General features: G+C 44.1%; 1 protein-coding gene across 1 annotated transcript; it reads left to right on the top strand.

Moving 5' to 3' along the window:
- Positions 1–3,548: 3,548 nt before the first annotated feature.
- Positions 3,549–11,941, top strand: LOC101633809 (NXPE family member 3-like). Its single transcript, XM_004691634.2, has 4 exons — positions 3,549–4,216; positions 8,296–8,372; positions 8,693–8,905; positions 11,349–11,941. The coding sequence occupies exons 1-4, from the start codon at positions 3,549–3,551 to the stop codon at positions 11,879–11,881; spliced, it is 1,491 nt and encodes a 496-aa protein (XP_004691691.1). The 3' UTR covers positions 11,882–11,941.
- Positions 11,942–12,183: the final 242 nt, after the last annotated feature.

The following is a 12,183-nucleotide window of genomic DNA, read 5'->3' on the forward strand; positions in this document are numbered from 1 at the left end:
CTCTGTCTTTGGTGAATCCTCTCACCCTCTGCATCTCTGGCCTGTACCCCAGTTCTGTATGAATAAATAAATAAATCTTTTTAAAAAAAAACCCAATTATCAGTTTTGCTGATTTTCTTCTTTTTTTCTATCCTTTATTTGATTGATTCTAGCACTACTCTTTATCTCTTCTTTCTACTAACTTCAAGCTTAATTTTTACCACCCCACTCCCCAGACCCTTGAGGTATAAAATTAGGTTTTAAAATTTGAGACTGTGTCAGTCCCTCCCTGGTGGTGCGACAGGTTAGGGCACAGCACTGCAAGCTAGCTGCAACCGCTTCAGTGTGAGTTCGATCACAGGCCCCAGAGGTGACCCACATGGTTCAGCAGAACTCTTGTCTCTCTGCTGCTCCCCTCAGCAGTGTACTTCGCCCATCTGCCTGTTCTGCCCCCACTCTGTCTCTGGTGAATCCTCTTACCACCCCTGCACCTCTGGCCTTTACCCCAGTTCTATATGCATAAATAAATAAAGCTTTTTTTAAAAAATTGAGATCTTTTTCTTTATCAATGTGGAGGTTTTAAATTTATTTTTGTGTATGGATTTAGAGAGTAACCTATTTTCATTTTTTTTCATGAAGCTGTCCAACACTATTTGTTGGAGAAATTTTCCTTTCACTGCCATATGATCATGGCCCTTTTGCATAACTTATTTCTGGGCTTTTAATTCCATTCCATTAATATGTGTATATATCTTTATTCCAATACTATACTGTTTTAATGATTACTGCTTTTTAATAACCATATACTTCCTCCTAAATATTGTCCTTGTGACCCAAAGAATTGTTTTAGTCTTGATTTTGGAGGGAATCTCTCTTGTTCATTGTTCTTCATGGCCAAGCCTGAGAAGGAATAACTTGGGAGTGATGCTCCTTCTAGGGTTATGTTTTGACACCTCCCTTTCTTAATTTTCAGAAATGTAAGTTAAGATCTCTTGACTTGGTCTAGAAGTGATCACTCCAGCTTTAGAGTTTTGTCACAAAACTTCATTTTCATCTTAAGAGACTGCTACTCTATTCAGTTCCTCTGGGCTTCATTACTTGAGTAGTTATTGTATTTGTTGCCATTGGCTGTTATGACAATTACCACAAATTATGTATGTTGATTGTCTTACACTTCTGAAAGTAAAAGAGTTATTTAACATATTTCCATGGGGCTCTCCCTGGTGGCACAATGGGTTAGTGTATACAGCACGTAGCCACTGCAGCATGAGTTCAATCCCCAGCCCCGGAGGTGACCCACATGGTATGGCAGACCTCTCCTGACCTGCCCACTGCTCCCCTCAGCAGTGTACTTCATTCAATCAGCCTGTTCTGCTTTCCAACCTCTCTGGTGAATCCCTTCACTCCACATCTCTGGCCTGTACCCCAGTTCTAGTATGAATAAATAAATAAATCTTTTTAAAAGTTTCCATAAGGCTGCTTTCTTTCTAAAGGCCCCTAGGGAAATTCCAAGGGAAAATCCTTTTTCTTCGCCTTTTCCAAATTCCAGAGGCAATCTGCATCCTTTGGTTCCCTTCCTTCATCCACAAAGTAACAGTATAGCATCTCCACTTCTTCCTTCCTTTCTTTCCCCTCCCTTCATCATCAGAAGGCAGTGGCCTTCTGTCTTCTGTGGGATATTTTACTTCTTGCTGCTATAAAGACAGTTGTGATTATTCTGAGGGCTGGATAATTTCTCCATTTCAAGTTCTTTCCCGTAATCACACCTACAATGTCCTGCTTGCTATATAAGGTAACATTTCAAAGGATTTGGAGATTAAGACATGAACATGCCAGAGGGTCATTCGTCAGTTTAACATAAATAATAAATAATCCAAGCCAGAATTTTCGTTAACTCATGATCCATGAATCTGGACTCTTTACTTCCCCATAGAACAGTCTTTCCCTACATCTTTGCTCCACACCCTTGTTCTAATGGCCTGTTTTGACCTTAAGTCAGTCATTGAGACTTCTTCAAAATCATGGTGAGAACTCCCTTGAAGAGCTTACAGTTTAATAGAGGAGACAAACATGTAAACAAATGGTTACATGTTGAGGAGCACAGTGAGGGAGCCTTGGGGTTTTTATCCTTGTGCCTCATGACGTGGAACAGAGCTGCACTGGCAACCTTCTGAATTGAAGATGATGCCCCCAAATCTTCACTTATGATTCCTCTGTAAATTCACTTGGCAGGCTTTGGTGATCCTCTCACAGATTGGAGTTTGAGGTGTGTCAGTGTTTCTTTTTTCTGAATCACACTTGCCTGAGTAGAAGGGATTACTGATGGGAGTAGGTGAATGTCTGACAGACCAAGTGCTTAGACTCCCTCCCACGCTCCCCGCCACCATTGCACAAAATATGGCCTCTTTTCTACTGTTTTTCCTGTTTGCATCCTTACATTTTGACCTGTACTTGTTTGTTTTAAGATTTATCTTATTTATTTAATCATACAAGAGCTGGGGTGTAGACAGAGGAGCAGGGGGAGGGGTATGTTTGTGAAAGGATTCACCAGAAACAGAGTGGGGAGCAGAACAGGCAATGACTGAAGTACACTGCTGAGGGGAGCAGCGGGCAGGTCAGGAGAGGTCTGTCTGCCATGTGGGTCAGCTCCTTGGCCAGGGATTGCACTCCTACTGCAGTGGCTGCTGATAGCTTCATAGTGCTGAGACTTAACCCCTTGTGCCACCAGGGAGGCCCCTGATCCTAATTTGTGACCCTGTTTCTCCCAGAGAGCTCTGGGCCCCTGGAAGAGCATCCTTATCAGATCAAACAGAATCTCTTCCTAGAAAAGAATCTGCCATACCTCAGTCCTTTTGTAGTTCACACTTGTGCCTGTGCCTTTCTATGAACTCTCACTTTTCCAGGGGTTTCTGTGGTTGAATGCCTTTGTCTATCCACTGAGCCCAATTAAAAGAGGGAGGGATCTCCCTATGGGACAGTCTCAGCTCCTTCTTCTATAACCTTCACCAGCTTTGAGTAAAGGGCTCATCCACATCCAACTCTATTGGAAATCTTGGGTGGACATGATGGGAGTGGAGTTGTGGTAAGAAGGAAGAGAAAGATAAAGAAGACACTGACTCAGAAGGCCAGATTCCTGGAGGGAAGCAGGACTTCTAAGGTGAGGAAAGTTAGTGAAGTGAGAATGGGGTACAGGCCTGCACATATTCCTGTGGAAGGGAAGGAGGATGAAGGTGGAAGAATAAGGCCATGATAAGGAAACAGTAGCTAAACCAGAGCTAGAACTTTACCTTCACACAAGATGCCGAATAAATGGGGAGACTCAGACACCAGACAGATGAGTAACAAACAACCTGGTACAGGGTACACAGGGCTTCTGGGTCTTACCTAGCAGAGAGTACTAGCTTTGGTGAATGAAAATCGCCTTCTCTGAAGAAAGTGGGGGAAACATAAACTACTGAGAGCTTTTTTTATTCTGCCTACAGCTCCTGTATATCAAGATACCTTGGTCTGATAGCAACAACTTTCGGTACCCAGTGCCCCGCCCTGCCTCTAAATCTGCCTCAGCCTCCATGGAATCTCCCTCCCTCTCGTACGCCCTCCCCCCAGAACTCACCAACCTGACCCATCTTTTGTACTGGCCTCCAACTCCTGAAGATAAGGGGGACTTCTTGGCCTCCACCAGCCCCCTGACCTCCACCTACCACCTGAGGCGTCCTGGCCAGGCCAGCTATGCCCTGGGAGACTCCCTGGAGGCCATCCTGGTGGCCAGAGACCACCGGGGCACACCCAAGACCCACGGTGGGGATCTGTTTCGGGCACAGCTTCTGGGTCCGGACTTGAAGGCGGGGGCCTCTGGGGACGTTCAGGATCTGGAGAATGGCACCTACCTGCTGTCCTTCCCGCTGCTCTGGGCTGGGAAGGCCCAGGTGCAAGTGCGGCTGATCCACTCCAGCGAGGCGGTTGCGGTTCTTCAAAGAATCTGGAGAGAGAAAAAGGCCACAGTTGATTTTAGAGGCTATTTCCGGGGACCTACTGGGAAAGAAGAGACTGTGACTTGCAATATTGATCCCCAGTCAACTGGAGCAAAAGGGCCCACATGCCAGTATAGAGATGTGGATTCTGGTGAGCTCTGGTTCTGCGCTCAACCCCGTACCCTGCCCTGCAAGTCTTTGGTTGAACATTCGAGTGGGAGTTACCTGAAGGTGACTACAAAACATGATGATGCCCTGTTGGCCTGGTAAGAAACTCAGCATTTGGGATGCCTGCCCACACCCTAAGCTACACCTTCCTCCCAACAGGTCACTGGGACCCAAGGACCCTCCCCTGCTGTGCATCCCTCATTTATTTACACTGTCATTGAACACGGGCTTGTTGAGCACTGTAAACTGGTCAGGCTGTCCATTTAGGGAAAGTTATAATAGACCTGAGGTTTAAAGAAAAAGTAGGCATTCTCCGGCAAAAATAAGATATGAGGTACTCCAGGGTGAACAAAGACGGGTGAAAGTGGCTTACGTGCTTTGTCATCTAAAATCTCTCAGATATTCTTCTAAGTACTCATTTTTTGTTATATCTCCAGTCATTTAAGTAGATATATAATCATTTTGTCCAGAATTTTAAGTTGTTCTCAGTGTAAAGTTTGGTGTGAATACCTACATCTGTCATTACCAGGACCAGGAAATCTACTATATTTCACCTGTGTTTGTCTGCTAGTATTGTGAACATTTGTTCCTTTTATTTATTTTATGATTTCTTTTTCTGCTTTCATGATTTAAATTAGCCAGTTTCAATCTTCCCTACATGAAATAAAAATAGATACAGCTATCAGTCTCCTGTGCTTATAGTTTCAGCTGTATTCTCCAAATTAAAAAGAAGGATTTATTAATTTATGCTTCCAGAACTGAGGTACAGGTCAGAGGGGCAGGGGGTTGGGAGGATTCACCAGAGTCAGAGTGGGGAGCAGAACAGGCAGATAAATGAAGTACACTGCTGATGGGAGCAGCAGGCAGACAGGTCTGCCATGCCATGTGGGTCACCTCCCTGGCCAGGGATTGAACTTGTGGTTCAGCGGCTGCTATAGTATCATGGTGCTGTGCTTTAACCCACTGTGCCACCAGGAAGGGCCCTATATTCTCTAAATTTTTGTATATAAGAGTTTCATTTTCATTCAGTTTTACATGTTCTGTAAAGTCTACTTTGATTTGCCTTCTAGATGTAAATTACAGAGAAACATGCTCACACGAGACCAGGGAATATGTACAAGAATGTTTATTGCAGATTTGGCTGTAATAACAAAATAATTGAAATTGGCGATGGATGAATGAAGGGCAGTATACTGAAACAACAGAATCATGGAAAAGTTGAACTGAATGCTGAATAACCCTACTTTATAGCATTTTTATTGTGAATTTCAAAAACATGAGCAAATAACAATATGCACAAGTGATATTGTTACTGGGCAGAGCGGGGGGCACCCAGAACCCTCAACCTGCCTACTCTAAATGGGTACAGCCATCAAGACAAAATATACTCTAGTGTGTAAGACCTTTAATGGAAAGAATGTTTAATACAACTTGTGTGTAATAAAGAGAAGGAAAAATATACAGTATCTGAATCAAACACCCAAAGTTACCCAACCCTTAGTGGGTAAATGTCCAGCCAAAGAGTGCTGACCCAAAGCAGAACCACTGAAGCCCAAAAGCTTGCTGCAAATCTAAGGTACCTTCTAGTGGAGACCCATAGGAAAGGGGCCAGGCAAGTTTGGAAGGAAAAGAGCAACACCAAAATCAAGGTAAGCACAGCCATTGTTAACCTCCCCCCGGTCTCACCCACGCTATTCAGGTGGCTTTTTCCATGGCCCCAAGTCCCTGATCCAAGTCCAAGGCAGAGAAGCAAGCTTCTACACATGTCTCCCTGCTCATGTGCCTCCTCCAGGCCACTTTCTTTCTCTTCATTCTGCCTACTTTTCTCCAGTCTCCTGTCCAGCTTCTCCTCCCTGCTCAACTCCACCCTTGGGTGGAGCAGGGAGCTTGGAACCTTCCCATTCCCGGGGAAACCACCTATTACCGTATCCTTTATCTGAAATTTAAAACTTGCAAATAATGTTAGCTAATATTTTAAATATACAAATATATATTGTATTATAAAGTGTGGATAAGGATCACACACATTTTTATAACAGTGACCACATTCTTGCAGAGAACAGAATGGGAAGAGATAAAAAGCAAAGGGGTGTATCTGTGGTACCTATAAGGATCTATTTCCTATTTTTAAATTCTTGAATTAATTATAGACTCAAAGTTAATTGTGTAAATAATCTATAGAGTATTATAAATCATTCAACTAACTTACTCCAATGACAATATCTCATATATCCATAATACAATATCAAAACAAGAAAACTGGCAATGGTACAATTGTGTTCATTAAACCTCAGGTACTATTCAATTTTCACTAGCTCTATTGCATTCGTGTGTTTGTGTGTGTGAGAATAATCTAATCTTCTTTATTATTGTCTGGTGTCCCATTAGATAAGTTTGTTTAACTATTCACCCATTGAAGAGACATTTGTTTCCAAGATTTGACTATTATGAATAAAAATGTTATGGCTATCCATATTTAGATTTTTATGTGAGCATAGTTTCATTTCTCTGGAATGAATGCTTAGTGCAATTGCTATGTTGTGCAATTAATGGATGTTTCATTTGTTAAAAAGATTTATTTATTTGTGCATATAAAAACTGGAATGTAGGCCAGAGATGTGGGAGGGGTGTGAGAGAGGATTCACCAGAGACAGAGTGGGGAGCAGAACAGGCAGATTGCCTGAAATACGGGGAGCAGCAGGGAGATAGGAGAGGTCTGCTGCACCATGTGAGTCAGCTCCCTGGCCAGCTAGACTCGAACTCATGCTTCAGTGGCTTGCCATATCTTGACAGAGCTGTATTTAATCACTAGGCCACCAGAGAGGCACAATGTTTCATTTTATAAGAACCTTCCAAACTGTTTCCCTGAGTAGCTGTACCGCCTACATTCTCACCAACGATGTGAGCGGGATTGTTTCTCTGCACCCTGCCTAACATGGGTGTTCACATTAATTTTTTTAAAGATTTATTTATTTATGCATACAAGAACTGGAGTACAGGCCAGAGATGTGGGGGGTGAGAGGATTCACCAGAGACAGAGTGGGGAGCAGAACAGGCACATTGACCTAAATACACTGCTAAAGGGATCAACGGGAGGGCCAGGAGAGGTCTGCCGTGCCATGTGGCTCAGCTCCCTGGCTGCCTGGGAATTGAACTCGTGCTGCAGGAGCTGCGGACAGCACTGTGCTTCAACCCACTGCACCACAAGGAGGACCCCTGTTCACGTTATTTTTAACTTTTACAGATTTCTAGGGTCTGTCTGGTTTAGGTTTGTCATTCCTTTGTTTTATTCCTTTATAGTCCACATATGAGTGAAATCATCCTATTTGTTTTTCTTTCTGACACTTTATTTAGCATACTGCCCTCCAGTTCTGTCCTTGATGTCACAAAAAGCAATATTTTATCTTTTTAAAAGCTGAGTAGTATTTCATTGTGTATATACGCTACATCTTCTCTATTCATCTGTCCTGGGCACCTGGGTTGTGTCATGGCTTGACCATTTTGAGGAGTACTTGGTTAGTTATATTATAGTATTCCTGTCTATTGGAACTTCATGTTTTTCTTAAGATTAAACGAGGGTTTTAGATTAGGTGATGGGGAAGATCACAGAGATAAAGTTATATTTTTATCAAGTTATTTCAAAACAAGATTTATGACAGGATTTATGATTGTTGATGTCAACTGATCTGCTGGCTGAGGTCCTGTTGGACAGCTTTTCCCACTGTAAAGCTATGTGTTCTGTTCTTCCACGGGGTGCTCTTTGGATATCACCATGCATAGTCCAAATTCAAGGACTGGGAGTTATGTTCCCATTATCTGAGTTTCTATGTAACAAGAAATAACTCTGCTCTCTATGTTCCTCCCAGAATGCGCCAGAAAATGTTTGTTTCTTCTAGAATGCTCATGTACTCCCAGGATCCATTCTGGTTTTGTGTCTTTATTACCTGGACTGATAGTAAACTGACAGCTGAATGGGTGGATTGATTGCAAAAAGTATGCCAGATTCCTCTATTATAATTGCCTAGTGGTGTGAATGTGCTATTTGTAGTATAACGACATCAAACCCTTCTTGGGCTAAGGCAAGGTAGAGTTAAAGGTCAACCATCACATGCCTGTTCGGGACTCATGCTTTCACCTGGTCATCTTTCTTCAGTGGTTACTCTTGATGTTTCTCCAGGAATGTGACAGACAAGGTGCTCCCTCAGGGTATTTCCCCAATCCAGATCAGAACAGCAGCCACAGGGAACAGCCTAGGTGAGTGGGGCTGGAATATCTTGGAGTTGGGTGGGTGGGGGGGGGGGCGGGAATAGGTGATCTAATAGACTTAGATCACTGACTTAGGTGGGTTAATTCCAGACCCCCTGCCAGAGTATTATGAGAAAGCAGTTAGTTGTGTGAGCTGTAAAGTTACATTTCATAGGTTCAGAAGTTAGCTGTCTCAATCACTATCATTGATCATGCCCTCATTTACAAAAGACTAAATGAAAAAAATACAGGTGAAAGCATGCAGAAGAGTACCTGACATAGTGCAAGTTATAAATATTAGGTCTGTTCTGTGTTTCCCTTCGCTCTAGCTCTGTCCCCACCACACCCTTGCCACCCTGGACTTCAAGCCCCAAAGCCCTCTGGCTTCTACCACCAGGACGTGTGGCACTCACTGACCTGCTCCAGCCGCTCCTTCTCCACTGGTGACAGCATCCTGGGCTGCCTGGCTGGCCACGTTGTCCACATGATGGGGGACTCCACACTTCGGCAGTGGTGGGAGTACCTGCGTGACACCTTGCCCTGTGAGTGCCCATGAGGGGAGCGGGCAGGATATTCGTAGCCTTTTGAAAAAAGACATGGATGGGGTGGACTTTAAGGGATTAGACCTCTAGATTTGTGATGAAGAAGTAGGTCAGGCTGTTGGTACTTCTCCAAAAGTAGTTGAGCGAAGGTGTGAGCAAGCATTGGGAAGATACAATTATTACCATTGAACTTCCTTCACAGGTTAGTTTACCAGAGGGTAAGTAATTGAAACAACCAAAGGGTCTCTTGCTGGCACAAAGAAAACCCAACCCTGAAATGTCTTTACACAGAAGCACTAATTCTACGAGATGGGTACCATGGGAAACTGGATAGGGCCCTAATGAGGCTGGCTTCCCAGGTGTTTTGCATGCTGATTATATAAGGGGGGGAAGGAATGCAAAGAAAGTGAGGGGCTTTGCATTTCCAGGTCCAAGGAGGTGCTGGGCGGTCTAAGCGACATGAGCCAAGATATTTGACTTTCCCAGCAGTGGGTAACCCCAATAAAATCAACAAATGTTTGCTTCTGATGCCACTATCAACCCTGAAGGGGCACAGAGAATTTTATTAGGGATGCAAAACAATCAATTTTCCAAGTTCCCGGGAATGCAGTTGGAGTCAGTTAAGGGTTAATCACAAGGGGGTGGGGGTAGGGAGAATAAACATAGAGTATAATTCCACTTATTCTGAATTTTTAATATAAGAGAGGTTTTTATTCCCTTTTGCAAAATGAACACCATCTAGTTACATAATGAATTCGATGGACAACTTTGAAAACACTTTCACATAATACAAGTTCAATGAACACAAAAAATGAGTCTCCATTTAGTTTCTAAATAAAATCCCTATTTACTCTCTCAATTAAAATTAATGTGCAAAGGACAAAAAGTTCAAACTTTGTTCCCCATCCCACTTCAAACCTCCTTCCTCCCTCCCTTCTTCTCTCCCTTCTACCCTTCTCTTCCTCTCATCTCTTCCCTTCCCTTCCTTCCCTCTCTCCTTTACCCCCCCCATCTCCCTCCCTACCTTTCAGTAAACATTTATGGGGTACTTCTGATATCCAGGTACTTCTCTGGGTTCTAGGAATATGTAGTAAACAAAACAATAATTAAGATTCCTATTTTATTGTGCACAAGTTCTAGTGAAAAGACTCAGCAACAAGTCAAAAAATAAATATACAAAAAATTCCACATAGAGCAAATTCCTCCAAGAAAAAAGAAATATGAACATGAAAGATGAGGAGGCGGAAGATAGATTAAGTGGTCAGGGAAGGTGCATCTGAGGCAGTTTCATTTGGGCTGAATCCAGAGTGGTTAGACGGAATCAACTATGTGATAAGATTGGTGATAGCTGGGTCATTCAACGCTCTGCCTTTTTTGCAACTGAACACACCTGGAAAAAAAGTTGACTGGTCTCATTGCTATTGTTATTATTTTCAATCTGTCATTATGACTGGCATGTGTTTGATTTTTAATTTACTTATTTTGTGAGGAGGGGAATCAAGTTCTCTGTTTCCCTTTTTCCCATCCCTAGGGTCCCCTCCCCCCTTCACCTTTCTCTCCCTCTTAACCTCAGAGTCCTCAGGTTGTTTCCTGTTTCCACCCTATGAATCAGAACTTCTGGAAAGGAGCTTTGCAGTCTATGTTTAAGCATGTTTTCCAGGTAACTGATGTGCTTTGAAGTCTGAGAGCCATGCCCTATTTCCACAAGACCAACGTCCTCTCTTATTTACTTCACATAGAGAGGCATCAGATGTGACTGAAAGCTTCCTCATGGAGTGGTTAAAAAAAGGGGGGAGAGAAGGATAAAGCACTGGAAAGTCACCAAAAAACTATAATTGACTGATGTGGGAAAATAGAGGGAAGTTCAGTAAGCAGACAGAAAGACATACAGAAATGCTGGATTCATTTATCAAGGCAATGTATAAAGTGTTCAGGCAATGGGGAACCATTAGTGGGAAAATGTTAATAAGGCCATTGAAAATGGGGAGTCAAAGTTCAGGAAGCCATCAGCTCTTAGACAAAAACTGAAGAGGTACACATGAATGAATTCCTCACAGGTAAAGAGAAGAGGGTGTTAGTGATAGAATTTAAGGATACCTTCACCTGCAGAGTGCCAGGAAAACAGGAAGCAGCAACAGAGCAAACAATGACCAGAAAGTTAGAAAAATGGGAAACAGAAAGCAAGAAAGGAAGGTTTTAGAAGACGTTAACAGGCACAGAGAAGTCAATTCATAGAGAAGTAAAACAAACAGAACAAAACAATCCAAGGGATACTGGTGAGATTCTAGACAACCTTAAAAGCGTGGGGGAGGGCGGCAGCAAGAGGGTCTCAGGGACAGAATGCTTGTGTGCTGCAAAGTTGGAACTAGGATTTTTATTTGTACAAGAGGATGGTGCGTGGGCCTGTGTTACTCCTCCTAAGCCGCCCCGGTCCTCCCCACAGCCCTGAAGCCAATGAACCTGCACGTCACCTACCAGACAGGGCCCCTGATGGCCGTGGAGACCTCGCGGAACATCGTGCTGCACTGGCGGGCCCACGGCCGGCCCCTGCGCTCCCTCCGCACGCCCGTGGCCTCCCTGCACTCCGTGGTCCGGGTGCTGGGGGGCCTGGCGGGGGGCCCCCACACCGTGGTGGTGCTGGGCCTGGGCGCCCACTTCACCACCTTCCCTCCGTCCATCTTTGCGCAGCGACTGGCAGGGATCCGGGCGGCCGTGGCCGCCCTGCTGGCCCGGGAGCCCCTCACCCTTGTGGTCATCAAGCTGGCCAACACGGGCTACAAGTCTGTGTACGGCAGCGACTGGTTCACCCTGCAGCTGAACCGGCTCCTCCGAGCCGCCTTTGCTGGCCTCCCTGTGGCCTTTGTGGACGCCTGGGAAATGACCTCCAGCCTGGCCCTGCCCGACGACATCCATCCAAAACCGCTCATCATTGGCAACGAAGTGAACTTCTTCCTCTCCCTGATCTGCCCCACCTGAGCGCCCCTGCGGGTCCTGGTGGCCCTGCATGGAGTGTGGCAGCGATTGAGTAACTAACCGCTGTTGATATTTGGTGATCACCCCTTCAGGGACATAGACCTGTGTAATTTCCAAAAGTGAGATTATATTACATACCTTCTTTTTAGTAACTTAAAAAAAAATTTACTGACTTACCTGTAGATTGTACAATTGTAAGTTATGGTATCTTTGAGATGTGTCCTTGACTCAGTTTCTCCCAATTTTAACATCTTGCAAAACTGTAGTATGATATCATACCTAGTATGTTAACATCAATACAATCC

This window comes from Condylura cristata, unplaced genomic scaffold (assembly GCF_000260355.1).
Source record: "Condylura cristata isolate star-nosed mole 26May11 unplaced genomic scaffold, ConCri1.0 scaffold00032, whole genome shotgun sequence".
Taxonomy (NCBI): domain Eukaryota; kingdom Metazoa; phylum Chordata; class Mammalia; order Eulipotyphla; family Talpidae; genus Condylura; species Condylura cristata.

Bases quoted from the DNA above. Each gene is read 5' to 3' on its own strand.
- LOC101633809 (XM_004691634.2), top strand. From the start codon at position 3,549: ATGGAATCTCCCTCCCTCTCGTACGCCCTCCCCCCAGAACTCACCAAC. The intron at 4,217-8,295 runs GTAAGAAACTCA...ATGTTTCTCCAG, and splicing joins GATGATGCCCTGTTGGCCTG to GAATGTGACAGACAAGGTGC. The intron at 8,906-11,348 runs GTGAGTGCCCAT...TCCTCCCCACAG, and splicing joins CCTGCGTGACACCTTGCCCT to CCCTGAAGCCAATGAACCTG.